Genomic DNA, 16,311 nt, shown 5'->3' with positions numbered 1-16,311 from the left:
CCCACCTGGCGAAAGAACTGCTTGGCGTGGCGGTCCGAGGGCGGTGCCCGTGAACCACCTATGAGGGCCGCGACGACGTGGGGAGTTGGAGCCGCAAAGCGTGTGGCGAAGAGGCCGCACAGTTCTTCCCAGGAGGCCATACAAGATCTCGGAAGGTTGAGCAGCCATGCGCGTGGCGCGCTTGCGAGGGCCATAGGAAGCCAGTTGTCCATGGACTTGTCGTCGCCGGCAGCCGTCAACACATCCTCCTCGTACGCCTCGAGAAAACCTGTCGGGTTCGCCGCGCCGTCATATCAGGGCGACAACTCCGGCCTGAACTTGGGTGCCACTGCACCCCCCGCAAGTGGGGGTGAAAGCTTGGAGGCCCTCGGCTTCTCCGAAGGCGCACGTCGGTCCGGTTGATGGAGGAGCATCCGCCATAGGGGCCGATAGCGGAGCGCAACAGACAGAGTGGCGGATCTTTGACGGACCCCTACCTGGCGCGCCAAATGTAGGATTTCGGGTTCCGCAGACCCTTGAGAGGTTCGAACTCTAGGGTGCGTGCGAAGAACTCGTCCTCCCTAGTCTGCCAAATTGCTAATCTCACGGACTCACTCGTTGAACCGAATGGAAAGGAGACACGAGAGTTTACCCAGGTTAGGGCCACCTTGCGGTGTAAGACCCTACTCCTGCTTTTTGGTGGATTGGCCTCGATGGGATAAGGATGAACTAGTATAGTGGAGAACAACCTCAGGAAGAGGGGCGTTCTTGGGCTTGAGTGAGCTGGTGAGATACTCAGGGTCGAATCAATCTCCCCTCTATGGTGGTGGCTGATAACCCACAAGTATAGGGGATCAATTGTAGCCTCTTTCGATAATTAAGAGTGTTGAACCCAACGAGGAGCTAAAGGTAGAACAAATGTTCCCTCAAGTTTTATTGACCACCGATACAACTCTATGCACGCTTGACGTTCGCTTTACCTAGAACAAGTATGAAACTAGAAGTACTTTGTAGGTGTAACGGGATAGGTTTGCAAGAATATAAAGAGCACGTAAATAAAAACTAGGGGCTGTTTTAGGTAAAGAAGCAATAAAGTTAGTATAGCGAGTGTGGAAAAATGGTGGTAGGAGTTGCGAAATTGTCCCTAAGAAATTGACTACTTTACTAGACCGATAGCAAGTTTTATGTGGGAGAGGCCACTGCTAGCATGCCATCCCTGACTTGGAATTCTACGCACTTATGATTGGAACTATTAGCAAGCATCCGCAACTACTAATGTTCATTAAGGTAAAACTTAACCATAGCATTATGATATATCGGCCCCCCTTCAATCCGGTATGCATCAATTTCTATGCTAGGTTGAAGCTTCTGTCACTCTTGCCCTCCAATACATAGTCCTATCAACATACAACTAACCCTATGGTGTGATCCACGCGCGCTCTCATATGATGGGCACCAAAGGACAACAACATAACCACAAGCAAATTAAACCAATCATAGCAATTCACTAATCACCTATAGGACAACGAAAATCTACTCAGACATCATAGGATGGCAACACATCATTGGATAATAATATGAAGCATAAAGCACCATGTTCAAGTAGAGGGTACAGCAGGTTGCGGGAGAGTGGCCGGCTGTAGATAGATGGGGGAAGGTGATGAAGATGTTGGTGAAGATGACGGAGGTGTTGGTGTAGATCGCCGTCACACGATGATGGCCCCGATGGAGTTCCGGCGCCACGGGGAGAGAGGGGGAGAAAGCCCCCCTTCTTCTTCTTCTTCCTTGATATTCTCCCTAGATGGGAGAAGGGTTTCCCCTCTGATCCATGGCCTCCAGGGTGGTGGAGGGGCGAGAGCCCCTCTGAGATAGCATTTGTTTCTTTGTCTCTCTCTGTTTCTGCGCTCTAGATTCTGGCCTTTCACTGTTTCTTATATTCCCGGAGATCCGTAACTACGATTGGACTGAAATTTTAAAACGATTTTATCTGGATATTGGCTTTCTTGCGGCGAAAGAAGGGCACCAACCGCCTTACAGGGTGGCCACGAGGGTCAGGGGCACGCCCACCCCCTGGGGCGTGCCCCTGGCCTCGTGCCCCCCTCGGGCATCGTGTCACGTTGATTCTTCTTCCCCAAAATCACATATATTCCAAAAAAATCTCCATAAGTTTTTATCCCGTTTGGACTCCGTTTGATATGGATTTTCTACGAAACAAAAAATGCAACAAACAGGAACTAGCACTAGGCACTGGATCAATATGTTAGTCCCAAAAATAGAATAAGAAGTTGCCAAAAGCATATGAAAGTTGTATAATATTGGCATGGAACAATAAAAAATTATAGATACGACGGAGACATATCAGCATCCCGAAGCTTAATTCCTGCTCGTCCTCGACTAGGTAAATGATAAAAAATATAATTTTTGATGTGGAATGCTACATAGCGTAATCTTGATCATGTAATCTAATCATGGCATGAATATTAATACACGAGTGATTCAAAGCAATAGTCTATCAGTTGGCATTAAGACAATAATACTTCAAGCATACTAATAAAGCAATCGTGTCTTTTCAAAATAACATCGCCAAAGAAAGTTATCCCTACAAAATCATATGGTCTGGCTATGCTCCATCTTCACCACACAAAGCATTCAAATCATGCACAACCCCGATGACAAGCCAAGCAATTGTTTCATACTTTTGATGTTCTCAAACCTTTTCAACTTTCACACAATACATGAGCGTGAGCCATGGATATAGCACTATATGTGGAATAGAATATGATGATGGAGGTTGTGTGGAGAAGACAAAAAGGAGAAAGTCTCACATCGACATGGCTAATAAACGGGCTATGGAGATGCCCATAAATTGATGTCAATGTGAGGAGTAGGGATTGCCATGCAACAGTTGCACTAGAGCTATAAATGTATGAAAGCTCAAACTGGAAACTAAGTGGGTGTGCATCCAACTTGCTTACTCATGAAGACCTAGGGCATTTGAGGAATCCCATCGTTGGAATATACAAGCCAAGTTATATAATGAAAATTCCCACTGGTATATCAAAGCGATAACTCAAGAGACTCTCTATATGAAGAACATGGTGCTACTCTGAAGCACAAGTGTGGTAAAAGGATAGTAACATTGTCCCTTCCCTCTTTTCTCTCTTTTTTAATTCTTTTAATTTTTCTCTCTCTTTTTTGGGCTTCTTTGGCCTCTCTCTCTCTCTTTTGGGGGGGGGGTGGCTTCTTTGGCCACTTTTATTTTGATAACCTCACATGGGATAATGTTCTAACAATGATGATCATCACACTTTTATTTACTTACAACTCAATATTACAACTCGATACTAGAGCAAAGATATGACTCTATATGAATGCCTCTGGCAGTGTACCGGGATGTGCAATGATTTAGCGTACCAGTGACATCAAAAAACGGACAAGCCATGAAAACATCATGCTAGCTATCTTACGATCATGTAAAGCAATATGACAATAAATTCTCAAGTCATGTATATGATGATGATGGAAATTGCATGGCAATATTGTAACGCCCTCGATGCAGCTATAGCTCCCACGTGTCGAGGCACGACTTAGAGACATAACCGCATTGAAAGCAATGTCGCAAGTTAGGCAATCATCACAACATCCCATGTAATATATGATAAAAGGGGGAGATACATAGTTGGCTTACACTCGCCATGTCACATCAGAGTACATAAATAACATACATCATCCAAACACTCATGGCCCGACTACGGCGCCAAAATATAAGATACACCAACATGCGACAAGGCCCCGAATCAAACCCCAACTAGGCACCACTACTGATCATCAGGAAAAGACACGTAGTATCGCTGAGAGTCCTCGTCGAACTCCCACTTGAGCTCGTACTCGTCACCTGGAGCGGAATCACCTGGACCTGCATCTGGAGTTATAGTATCTGTGAGCCACAGGGACTCAGCAATCTCGCACCCTCGCGATCAAGACTATTTAAGCTTATAGGTATGGCAAGGTAAAATATGAGTGGAGCTGCAGCAAGCGACTAGCAAGTATGGTGGCTATCTTATTCGCAAAAGAGAGCGAGAAGAGGAAGCAAAGCACGAGCGAGAAGCTAGAGGAACAACCTGCGCAAACATTACTCCAACACCGTGTCCACTTCCCGAACTCCGCCGAGAAGAGGCCATCACGGTAACACACTCAGTTGATTCATTTTAATTAATTAAGGTTCAAGTTATCTACAACCGGACGTTAACAAATTCCCATCTGCCCATAACCGCGGGCACGGCTTTCGAAAGTTCAATCCCTGCAGGGGAGTCCCAACTTAGCCCATGACAAGCTCTCACGGTCAACGAAGGAATAGACCTCCTCCCAAGACATTCCGATCAGACTCGGTATCTCGGTAACTCAAGACACTTCGACAGGTGAAAACAAGACCAGCAACACCACACGCTGTGCCGACAAATCCCAATAGGAGCTGCACATATCTTGTTCTCAGGGCACACCGGATAAGCTAAGCGTATGGGAGCCAACGTAACCCAAGTTGCCGAGGGATGGCCCCGCACGGTGCTCTAGGTTGGACCACCACTCAGAGGAGCACTGGCCCGGGGGGGGGGGGTAAAACAAGATGACCCTTGAGTCTGCAGAACCCAAGGGAAAGAAAAGGCTAGGTGGCAAATGGTAAGACCAATGTTGGGCATTGCTGGACAAGCTTTAATCAAGGCGAAACATCAAGGGGTTCCCATTATAACCCAACCGCGTAAGGAACGCAAAATCCGGGAACATAACACCGATATCACGGAAACTAGGGCGGCAAGAGTGGAACAAAACACTAGGCGAGAGGCCGAGCCTTCCACCCTTTACCAAGTATATAGATGCATTAAGATAACATAGCAATATAATGATATCTCAACAAGTAAATAAATGTTCCAACAAGGAACAGCCTCCAATCTTCACCTCCAACTAGCAACGCTATAAGAGGGGCTGAGCAAAGCGGTAACGTAGCCAATCAACGGTTTGCTAGGACATGGTGGGTTAGAGGCTGAACATGGCAATTTGGGAGGCATGATAAGCAAGTGGTAGGCATCATAGCATAGGCATAGCAAAAGAGCGAGCATCTAGCATAACAAAGATAGTAGTGATTTCGAGGGTATGATCATCTTGCCTGCACAGTTGTCAGAGTTGACTGGATCCTCACAAGCAAACTCAACGGGCTCCTCGGTAGCAAACTCGTCTCCTGGCTCTACCCAAACAAGACAAACAAGCAACAAGGATACAATCAACCACGTGCAAGGATCAAGCGATATGATGCAATGATGATATGCTATGCGGGATGCGATGCGGGATGCAAAATGCAAGATATGACAGGAAATGCATGAACCTGGCCTCAACTAGGAATTCCAAGGGTGCCACTCGAAAGATGAGATGAAATCGCTTGAAAACGATATAAAGAACGCCGGAAATCGGAGTTACGGTTTGGAAATGGCAAGCGTTTCAAAAAATGACACTGGTCTGCGATTTACAGCAAGTAGGCATCTAAACACAATGAAATGAACATGCTACAGCCAACAAACATGACAACAAAAGACATGGCGGGAATGCACACAAGATGCTTAACAAAAGACTAGCACTGAGCCACGGCCAATTCATCCATTATGAGGTTCAAACAAGCATGGCAAAAACGCAAATGCAAAACAGATTCCAGACTTAGTGAAATTAACACTTGTCTGAAATTTCAGATCATGAAGCCCTCTTCGGAGCAGCAAAACAACATGATACATGACCTGATTAAGACAAAGAATAACGTGGCATGGAGCTACTCAACAAGCTTAACAAAATTCCCTAAGTGACCTGGGGCCAAAAGGGATCACAAAATATACTAACGGGCACACGAACATAGCTAAAACACAATCAGTTTTCAGACTTAGTGAAAACTGAGACATGCTGAAATATAACTCACGAAGGCATGTAAATGAGCTCGATGCACTCACCACGGGGCAAAATCGCTAAGTAGACAATCTGCCTAGATTCACGAAATAACAAAAGTAGAGATCGATTGACTCAAGCTAGGGTGCTCCATAATTGCAAATAAAGACATGGATGGATAGATCATAACATGATTAACAAAACTCCTTAACTGATAATTGCAAACTATGTCTCTGAAAACAGATTTACCGGGTGCCTCACTTTGCAAGCTTGCACAAGTCACCACACACATCCTAAAAATGCTGGGGTTGCACCTCTGGAAAGAAGACAAAATGCTTAACAAAACATATGAAGGACTCACAGGCATAGCATGCACACAATAATCATGGCAAAAATGACAAAAGTCTAAGATGAACTAGCAGATCTGACAATTAACTCACGAAGCCTCCTTCTGACAGCATTTCGGGCATCAAGATGAGCTCAAATGAAAATGATGCAATGGAATGAAATGATGTACTCATCGAGACGAACATTTTGATATGCTATATGCCCAAATCAGAGCTACAAATGCAAAGTTACGAAGCCTCGAACATAGCAACTTGGACTAAAAAATTAATGACTTGAAGAAAAAAAAAACCCCAGATCTAGGGTTGCACGGAAACCGAGGCGGCGGCGGCACTGTTCACCGAAGCTCTCCGGCGAGGATGCTGAGGACGACGGCGAGGTGGGCAAGGACGGCGGCCGGCGGGGGCGACGTCGCCGGCGACCGGAGGCGGCGGCGCAGGGGCCCGCGATGGCGGCGGCGGCTGCCGGCGGGAGCGGCGCGTCCGGGCGACGCGTCGGGCGGCGGGGTCCCGCGGCGAAGTGGTGCGGCGGCGCCGTGCCGGCGCGATGGCGTCGGGCGCCGGACGCGGGGAAGGAGGCGGCGGGGCAACAGGCGAGGGCGGCGGTGGCTTCGGGCCCTCGGGGGCCCGACGTGGGCCTGGCGGGCCGGCGGTGCTGACGCGGCGATGTGGGGCGTCGCGGGCTGACGTGGCGGCGTCCTGTTGGTCGGCGGTGGCGGGCGGACGCGTCCGGTTGCGGCCGGACGTGTCCGATGGCGGCGGAGTAGATTTTTAGGGTTTCGTGGGGGAGGAGAGATCTGAAATTGGAGGGGTCTATTTATAGGCATAAGTGGAGCTAGGAGAGTCCAAATGAGGTGCGTTTTTCGGCCACGCGATCATGATAGAACGCTCTAGGACATGGAGCAGAGTTTGGTGGGCTTTGGGCCAAAATGGAGGGGTGTTGGGCTGCAACACACACGAGGCCTTTTCGGTCCCTCGGCTAACCGTTGGAGTAAACGAAGTCCAAATGACACGAAACTTGACAGGTGGTCTACCGGTAGTAAACCAAGGCCGCTTGGCAAGTCTCGGTCCAATCCGGAAATGTTTAATCCCCAGACACAAAAGAAAGGTAGAAATGACCACTGGAGGAGAACGAAGCGCCGGAATGCAAAACGGACAACGGGGAAAATGCTCGAATGCATGAGATGAACACGTATGCAAATGCAATGCACATGATGACATGATATGAGATGCATGACAAAGACAACAACACACGGAGACAAAGACCCGAACCCGAGAAATAAATATAACATAGCGCTGGAAACGGCAAGAGTTGGAGTACAAATTGGGAAAGTTATATCTGGGGCATTACAACACTCCACCATTAGGAAAAGATCTCATCCCGAGATCTAGGACTGAAAGAACACTGGGTACTCAGAAGGAGGTGATCCTCGCGTTCCCAGGTAGCTTCACGGTCGGAATGGTGTGACCACTTGACTTTGAGAAATCTGATTGACTTGTTGCGAGTCTTGCGTTCAGTCTCTTCAAGAATAGCAACTGGGTGCTCACGATAAGAGAGATCTTCTTGGAGCTCAATGTCCTTGAAGTTGACTGTGCGGTCAGGAGTCTTGAAGCACTTACGAAGCTGAGAGACATGGAACACATCATGAGCATTTGCAAAGTTTGAAGGAAGCTCGAGTTGATAGGCGAGATCGCCTCTCTTGCTGACAATCTTGAAAGGTCACACGTATCTAGGGGCAAGCTTCCCTTTGATACCGAAGCGACGAGTACCTTTCATAGGAGAGACACGGAGGTAAAGAAGATCTCCGATCTCGAAAGCCAAATCACGGTGCTTACTATCATAGTAGCTCTTCTGGCGGGATTGGGCTTCTTTGAGGCTATCACGAATGACTTTGCACATTTCTTCTGCTTCTGTGATTAAGTCATTACCCAAAAGCTGACGTTCACCGGTTTCAGACCAGTTGAGAGGGGTACGACACTTCCTGCCATACAGAATTTCAAAAGGGGCCTTGCCCGAACTTGCTTGAAAACTATTGTTGTAGGAGAATTCAGCATAAGGAAGACAATCCTCCCATTTCATGCCGAAGGAGATCACACAAGCCCGGAGCATATCTTCAAGAATCTGGTTGACACGCTCGACTTGACTGCTTGTTTGAGGATGGAAAGCTGTGCTGAAGTGGATGTTAGTGCCCATGGCCTTCTGGAAAGAATCCCAAAACTTCGAGGTAAAGATGCTGCCACGGTCTGAAGAGATCACTTGAGGAATACCGTGCAGAGAGACAATGCGAGAGGTATAGAGTTCCGCCAATTGAGCTGCGGTGATCGACTCTTTGATAGGCAGAAAGTGAGCCACTTTGGTGAGTTTGTCGATGACAACGAATATAGCGTCATTGCCACGCTTGGACTTTGGAAACCCAGTCACGAAGTCCATTTCAATGTGGTCAAACCTCCATTCTGGAATGGCAAGAGGTTGGAGGAGACCCGCTGGCCTTTGGTGTTCTGCCTTCACTCTTCTGCAGACATCACATTCATTCATGAATTGAGCGATCTCGCGCTTCATTCGAGTCCACCAATAAGCTTGCTTGAGGTCCTGATACATCTTCGTACTCCCAGGGTGGATGGAGAGGAGAGAATTGTGAGCCTCGTTCATGATCACTTTACGAAGTTCTCCTTTGGGTACAACAATTCGATCCTCGAAGAAGAGAGTGTCCTTGTCATCAAGGCGGTAGCACTTGTACTTGGACTGACTCTTGGCAATCCCAATCTTCACCCTTTTCACCATAGCATCAAGAAGATTGGCTTGGTGAATCTGGTCTTCTAAGGTAGGAGAGACTTGAAGGTTGGCGAGGAAACCTTGAGGAACAACTTGCAGATTAAGTTTGCGGAAAGCTTCACAAAGCTCGGGTTGATGAGGCTTAAGAATCAAACTGTTGCAGTAAGCCTTTCTGCTCAAAGTGTCAGCAATCACATTGGCCTTGCCTGGAGTATACTCAATACTCGGATTATACTCTTGAATCATTTCGACCCATCGAGTTTGCCTGAGGTTGAGATTAGGCTGAGTGTAGATGTACTTGAGACTCTTGTGATCAGTGAAAATATCCACTTTCTTCCCAATAGAAGATGTCTCCAAGTCAAAAGAGCATGCACAACTGCCGCCAACTCGAGATCATGAGTGGGGTAGTTTTTCTCATTAGGCTTCAACTGGCGAGATGTATAAGCAACAACTTTCTTCTCTTGCATCAAAACTGCGGCAAGACCTTGGAGAGAGGCATCACAAAAGACCTCGTACGGCTTGGATTCATCAGGCGGAGTCAAAACTGGAGCAGTAATCAACTTCTCTTTCAAAGTGTTAAAAGCAATATCACACTCCGGAGACCAAACGTACTTGACGTGCTTCTGGAGAAGATTAGAGAGAGGCTTCGCGATCTTAGAAAAGTTTTCAACGAATCTCCTGCAATAGCTTGCGAGACCGAGAAAACTGCGGAGTTGCTTCACGTTCTAAGGAGGTTCCCAATTCACAATTGCAGACACCTTCTCGGGATTCATGGAAATGCCCTTGGCAGAGATGATATGACCAAGATAAAGAACCTCATCGAGCTAAAATTCACACTTGGAGAACTTGGCGTAAAACTGATGTTCCCTGAGCTTATCAAGAACCAAACGCAAGTGTTTGGCATGATCTTCCTTGTTCTTCGAGAAAACCAGAATGTCGTCGAGATAGACCAAAACAAAGTCGTTGGTGTAGGCATTGAAGATGAAGTTCATCATGCGAGAGAACGTCGGAGGAGCGTTGGCGAGGCCAAAAGACATGACAGTGTATTCATATGAACCAAAGCTTGTTCTGAATGCTGTCTTGGGAATATCTTCTTCACGAATGCGAATCTGGTGATAACCCATACAGAGATCAAGCTTGGAGAATACTTGAGCACCTTTGAGTTGTTCAAACAACTCATTGATGTTGGGAAGTGGGTATTTGTTCTTGATGGTCTTCTTGTTCATTGGACGGTAATCAACACAAAGTCGGTCCGTTCCATCCTTCTTCTTCACAAAAAGAACACCACAACCCCACGGAGAAGAACTAGGCCGGATGAGACCCATTCTTTCTTGCTCATCAAGTTGCTTCTTCAGCTCCTTCAACTCTTCAGGTCCGAGCTTGTAAGGATGTTTGCACACAGGTTCCGTGCCAGGCTCAAGTTCAATAACGAATTCAACTGGCCGGTGCGGAGGCATTCCTGGGAGCTCTTCTGGAAAGACGTCTTGATATTCGCAAACGACTGGAATTTGCGAAATAGCGTCCAATTCACCCTTCTCATTGAGAGAAAACAGACGAATGGTATCATCACGAGCGGCAAAGACAATTACATCCTTAGACGAATGAGTCAATTGAATCTGCCTGGCTGCACAATCAAGCTGAGCCTTGTGCTTAGAAAGCCAATCCATCCCAAGAATAAGATCAATATCCGAGTTACCAAGAACCATTGGAGAAGCCAGAAACTTGAAATCACCCATCATGATAGAAACATCCGGAACTATTGAAGTAGCCCTCATAGACTTAGCCGGAGAAACCACTCCCATAGGTTTACCCAACATTTGTGAAACGAAGTCATGCTTGGAAACAAATGATCTTGACATGAAACAATGCGATGCACCAGTGTCAAAAAGAACTTTTGCTGGAAAAGAGTTAACTGGAAAGTTACCCATGATCACATCTGACGAGTCCTCTGCCTGAGCTGCATTCATCAAATTCACCTTGGCATGCTTGGGGTTATGCTTGACCACAGCTGTACTTGCCGATCTGACAGGAGGAGGAGGAGGAAGACGCCTCTTGTTGAAACACTTGTTGGCATAGTGACCCTTCTGTTGGCACTTGTTGCACGTGACCTCTGAAAGCGGACGGTGATACGAAGCACTCGATCTTGGAGCTTGAGACGAAGTCTTGTTCTGAAAGCCAGGGTTGGGTGGGTGGGAAGAACCACTGCCACCTTTGCTCTTCTGCTGATACGACTGACGGAACAGAGGAGGAGGAAGCCAAAACTTCTGCTGCTTGGCCACTTGAGTAGAGGAAGGAGTAACATCTCTGACTCGCTTCTTGGAAGCATCACACCTCAACTGAGCAGCCTCTTGCTTCAGTGCCATGTTGTAGAACTCATCGTACCTCAAGGGCTCAAAGAGAACAAGAGCGAGCTGAATATCTTCTCTGAGACCACCCCTGAACTGGTATATCATGATCTTCTCATCAGGCACGTCTTGCTTGGCAAAGCAGGCAAGCTTCTGGAACAACTTGTTGTAGTCATAGACAGACAAAGAGCTTTGCTTCAGATTGCGAAATTCCTCACGCTTGCTTTCAACCACGCTCTGGGGAATATGATGAGCTCGGAAATCTCGACGAAAATCATCCCAAGTGATAACACGTCCACCTCTGGAATCCTTGTACTGCTGGAACCATTCTGCAGCTTGATCTTTGAGTTGGAAGGAAGCGAACTTGACAAAGTCCTCAGGCCTGACGTTACTGCACTCGAAATGCTTACACAGATCCACAAGCCAATCGTCAGCATCGGTTGCCTCAACACAATTGCTGAAAGTCTTTGGCCCGTTAGCAAGGAACTGGTTGAGTGTAGCAAAGTGACTCTGATTGCTGCCTTGATTCCCTTGACTGCCTTGATTGCGCTCTTGAAGAATTTGCATGATCAGCTGTGTGTTTGCATTGGTTGCGGCCATCACAGCTTGCCATGCCTCTGGAGGAGGTGGAGGTGGTGGCGGATCAGGATTCGGAGTCGTGCGCGTTGGAGGAGCCATCCTGAAGAGGTTGACCACCATTAGCACATTGATAGAAAAAATATTGAAGCTGAATCCAACGGAATGAAGATTGCAACATATAGTCTTCACATCCGAACAAAATGAACGAATGCATTCCTCTTGAAATGGTCACATATCCATAAATTGAGAAGCCACGTAGAATTAATGTAGAGAAATAAATCAACAAGGTACGGATCAAGAACGAATAATCGGTAAGAAATCCCAATCTCAAACCAATATCCGTGGAAGAAGAACTAGAGCCACTAGAATTCCCACCTATGAAACTCCCGAACCTTTTCGGTTATGCAATCAGGTGTTGGGGATACAGGGGAAGCATAATATCTCACCCAAACTAGCAAATCCTACATCCAGTTGTATCCATCCTTCAACACATAACTAAGAAAACTTCGGAAACCATCTACCTCAACCTTCGAAAAGCATCCGTTATACAAGTTATGGCGATACTCCCGAACTCCCGCCCCAGTACTGGGTGGCGTCGAGGTTATCTCACCAACGAACTGCATAAAAGAGATTTTCGATGTCGGCGAACATATCTCAAGTATTCCAGAATTGCAACGATAAAATTATGATGACAACACCTTAGAGCTCAACTCCCCAGGACACTTCCACTAAACCCCTGACATGAGGCACCAAGACAATGTTCTCACCATAAGCCATCGGAACGATTCCAAGATACTCGCGTGATCCTAAATTTTTTTTTGTGAAATTTGAGAAGAGAAGAGTCAAAACTCTACGTGAGGATGCCTTACCAGAGAGATGAGGAGACTGGGAAGTAAAAAGAATTCCTAAGCTCTCCGATATATAATTCCTAAATGACTCAAAACATTTTTCTAGACACAACTCGGCCGCTAAAAACGATCAAGCAATGGGGCTCCTAAGGTCGGGGAAGGCTCTGATTACCAACTTGTAACGCCCTCGATGCAGCTATAGCTCCCACGTGTCGAGGCACAACTTAGAGACATAACCGCATTGAAAGCAATGTCGCAAGTTAGGCAATCATCACAACATCCCATGTAATATATGATAAAAGGGGGAGATACATAGTTGGCTTACACTCGCCATGTCACATCAGAGTACATAAATAACACACATCATCCAAACACTCATGGCCCGACTACGGCGCCAAAATAGAAGATAACCCAACATGCGACAAGGCCCCGAATCAAACCCCAACTAGGCACCACTACTGATCATCAGGAAAAGACACGTAGTATCGCTGAGAGTCCTCGTCGAACTCCCACTTGAGCTCATACTCGTCACCTGGACCGGAATCACCTGGACCTGCATTTGGAGTTATAGTATCTGTGAGCCACAGGGACTCAGCAATCTCGCACCCTCGCGATCAAGACTATTTAAGCTTATAGGTATGGCAAGGTAAAATATGAGTGGAGCTGCAGCAAGCGACTAGCAAGTATGGTGGCTATCTTATTCGCCAAAGAGAGTGAGAAGAGGAAGCAAAGCACGAGCGAGAAGCTAGAGGAACAACCTGCGCAAACATTACTCCAACACTGTGTCCACTTCCCGGACTCCGCCGAGAAGAGGCCATCACAGTAACACACTCAGTTGATTCATTTTAATTAATTAAGGTTCAAGTTATCTACAACCGGACGTTAACAAATTCCCATCTGCCCATAACCGCGGGCACGGCTTTCGAAAGTTCAATCCCTGCAGTGGAGGCCCAACATAGCCCATGACAAGCTCTCACGGTCAACGAAGGAATAGACCTCCTCCCAAGACATTCCGATCAGACTCGGTATCTCGGTAACTCAAGACACTTCGACAGGTTAAAACAAGACCAGCAACACCACCCGCTGTGCCGACAAATCCCGATAGGAGCTGCACATATCTCGTTCTCAGGGCACACCGGATAAGCTAAGCGTACGGGAGCCAAGGTAACCCAAGTTGCCGATGGACGGCCCCGCACGGTGCTCTAAGGGTAAAACAAGATGACCCTTGAGTCTGCAGAACCCAAGGGAAAGAAAAGGCTAGGTGGAAAATGGTAAGACCAATGTTGGGCATTGCTGGACAAGCTTTAATCAAGGCGAAACATCCAGGGGTTCCCATTATAACCCAACCGCGTAAGGAACGCAAAATCCGGGAACATAACACCGATATCACGGAAACTAGGGCGGCAAGAGTGGAACAAAACACTAGGCGAGAGGCCGAGCCTTCCACCCTTTACCAAGTATATAGATGCATTAAGATAACATAGCAATATAATGATATCCCAACAAGTAAATAAATGTTCCAACAAGGAACAGCCTCCAATCTTCACCTGCAACTAGCAACGCTATAAGAGGGGCTGAGCAAAGCGGTAACATAGCCAATCAACGGTTTGCTAGGACATGGTGGGTTAGAGTATCAACATGGAAATTGGGAGGCTGACAAGAAAAGGGTAGGCATCGTAGCATTGGCATAGCAAGAGCGAGCAAACTAGCATAGCAAAAAGAGTAGTGATTTCGAGGGTATGATCATCTTGCATGCACAGTTGTCAGAGTTGACTGGATCCTCACAAGCAAACTCAACGGGCTCCTCGGTAGCAAATTCGTCTCCTGGCTCTACCCAAACAAGACAAACAAGCAACAAGGATACAATCAACCACGTGCAAGGATCAAGCGATATGATGCAATGATGATATGCTATGCGGGATGCGATGCGGGATGCAAAATGCAAGATATGACGGGAAATGCATGAACCTGGCCTCAACTTGGAATTCTAAGGGTGCCACTGGAAAGATGATATGAAATCGCTTGAAAACGATATAAAGAACGCCGGAATCGGAGTTATGGTTTGGAAATGGCAAGCGTTTCAAAAAATGACACCGGTCTGTGATTTACAGCAAGTAGGCATCTAAACGCAATGAAATGAACATGCTACAACCACCAAACATGACAAAAAAATACATGGCAGGGATGCACACAAGATGCTTAACAAAAGACTAGCACTGAGCCACGGCCAATTCATCCATTATGAGGTTCAAACAAGCATGGCAAAAACGCAAATGCAAAACAGATTCGAGACTTAGTGAAATTAACACTTGTCTGAAATTTCAGATCACGAAGCCCTCTTCGGAGCAGCAAAACAACATGATACATGACCTGATTAAGACAAAGAAGAACATGTCATGGAGCTACTCAACAAGCTTAACAAAAGTCCCTAAGTGACCTGGGCCAAAAGGGATCACAAAATATACTAACGGGCACACGAACATAGCTAAAACACAATCAGTTTTCAGACTTGGTGAAAACTGAGACATGCTGAAATATAACTCACGAAGGCATGTAAACGAGCTCGATGCACTCACCACGAGGAAAGTCATGGAAAGGCAAGCATACATCCAGTACGAAGGCACAAAATGCTAGCTAGACATGGCAAGAACAATGGCATAGCATGCACGGATCAACTACAACAACATCGGCAAAATCGCAAACGAGTTGACGATCTTCCCAGATTCACAACGAAGCAAAAGTAGAGCTCGATTGACTCAAGCTAGGGTGCTCCATAATTGCAAACAAAGACACGGATGGATAGAGCATAACATGATTAACAAAACTCCTTAACTGATCATCCTCAAAAGAGGCACGGATCACTAGGAAACAAGCTGAACATATGGCATCATGAACTAAATAATCCCAGACTTAGTGAAAACAACTAAGTCTCTGAAAACAGATTTACCGGGTGCCTCACTTTGCAAGCTTGCACAAGTCACCACACACATCCTAAAAATGCATGGGTTGCACCTCTGGAAAGAAGACAAAATGCTTAACAAAACATATGAAGCACTCACAGGCATAGCATGCACACAATAATCATGGCAAAAATGACAAAAGTCTAAGATGAACTAGCAGATCTGACAATTAACTCACGAAGCCTCCTTCTAACAGCATTTCGGGCATCAAGATGAGCTCAAATGAAAATGATGCAACGGAATTAAATGATGTACTCGTTGAGACGAACATTTTGATATGCTATATGCCCAAATCAGAGGTATGGATGCAAAGTTACGGAGCCTCGAACATAGCAACTTGGACTAAAAATTTAATGACTTAGAGAAAAAACAACCCCAGATCTAGGGTTGCACGGAAACTGAGGCGGCGGCGGCACTGTTCACCGAAGCTCTCCGGCGAGGATGCCGAGGACGACGGCGAGGTGGGCAAGGCCAGCGGCCGGCGGGGGCGACGTCGCCGGTGACCGGAGGCGGCGGCGCAGGGGCCCGCGGTGGCGGCGGCGGCTGCCGGCGGGAGCGGCGCGT

The 16,311-nt window shown here is 46.8% G+C and overlaps 1 protein-coding gene across 1 annotated transcript in view; it reads left to right on the top strand.

Moving 5' to 3' along the window:
* The first annotated feature begins 210 nt into the window (after positions 1-210).
* The window catches only part of LOC119283538 (40S ribosomal protein S24-1-like), a 20,917-nt gene continuing 4,816 nt past the window's right edge, over positions 211-16,311 (top strand). The window contains exons 1-2 of the mRNA XM_037563039.1: positions 211-251; positions 364-388. Coding sequence (XP_037418936.1) covers positions 211-251; positions 364-388 — 66 coding nt within the window. The remainder of the gene's footprint in view (positions 252-363; positions 389-16,311) is intronic.

This window comes from Triticum dicoccoides, chromosome 4A, assembly GCF_002162155.2.
Source record: "Triticum dicoccoides isolate Atlit2015 ecotype Zavitan chromosome 4A, WEW_v2.0, whole genome shotgun sequence".
NCBI classification, from domain to species: Eukaryota; Viridiplantae; Streptophyta; class Magnoliopsida; order Poales; family Poaceae; genus Triticum; species Triticum dicoccoides.
This window is presented reverse-complemented; position numbering and strand designations above follow the sequence as displayed.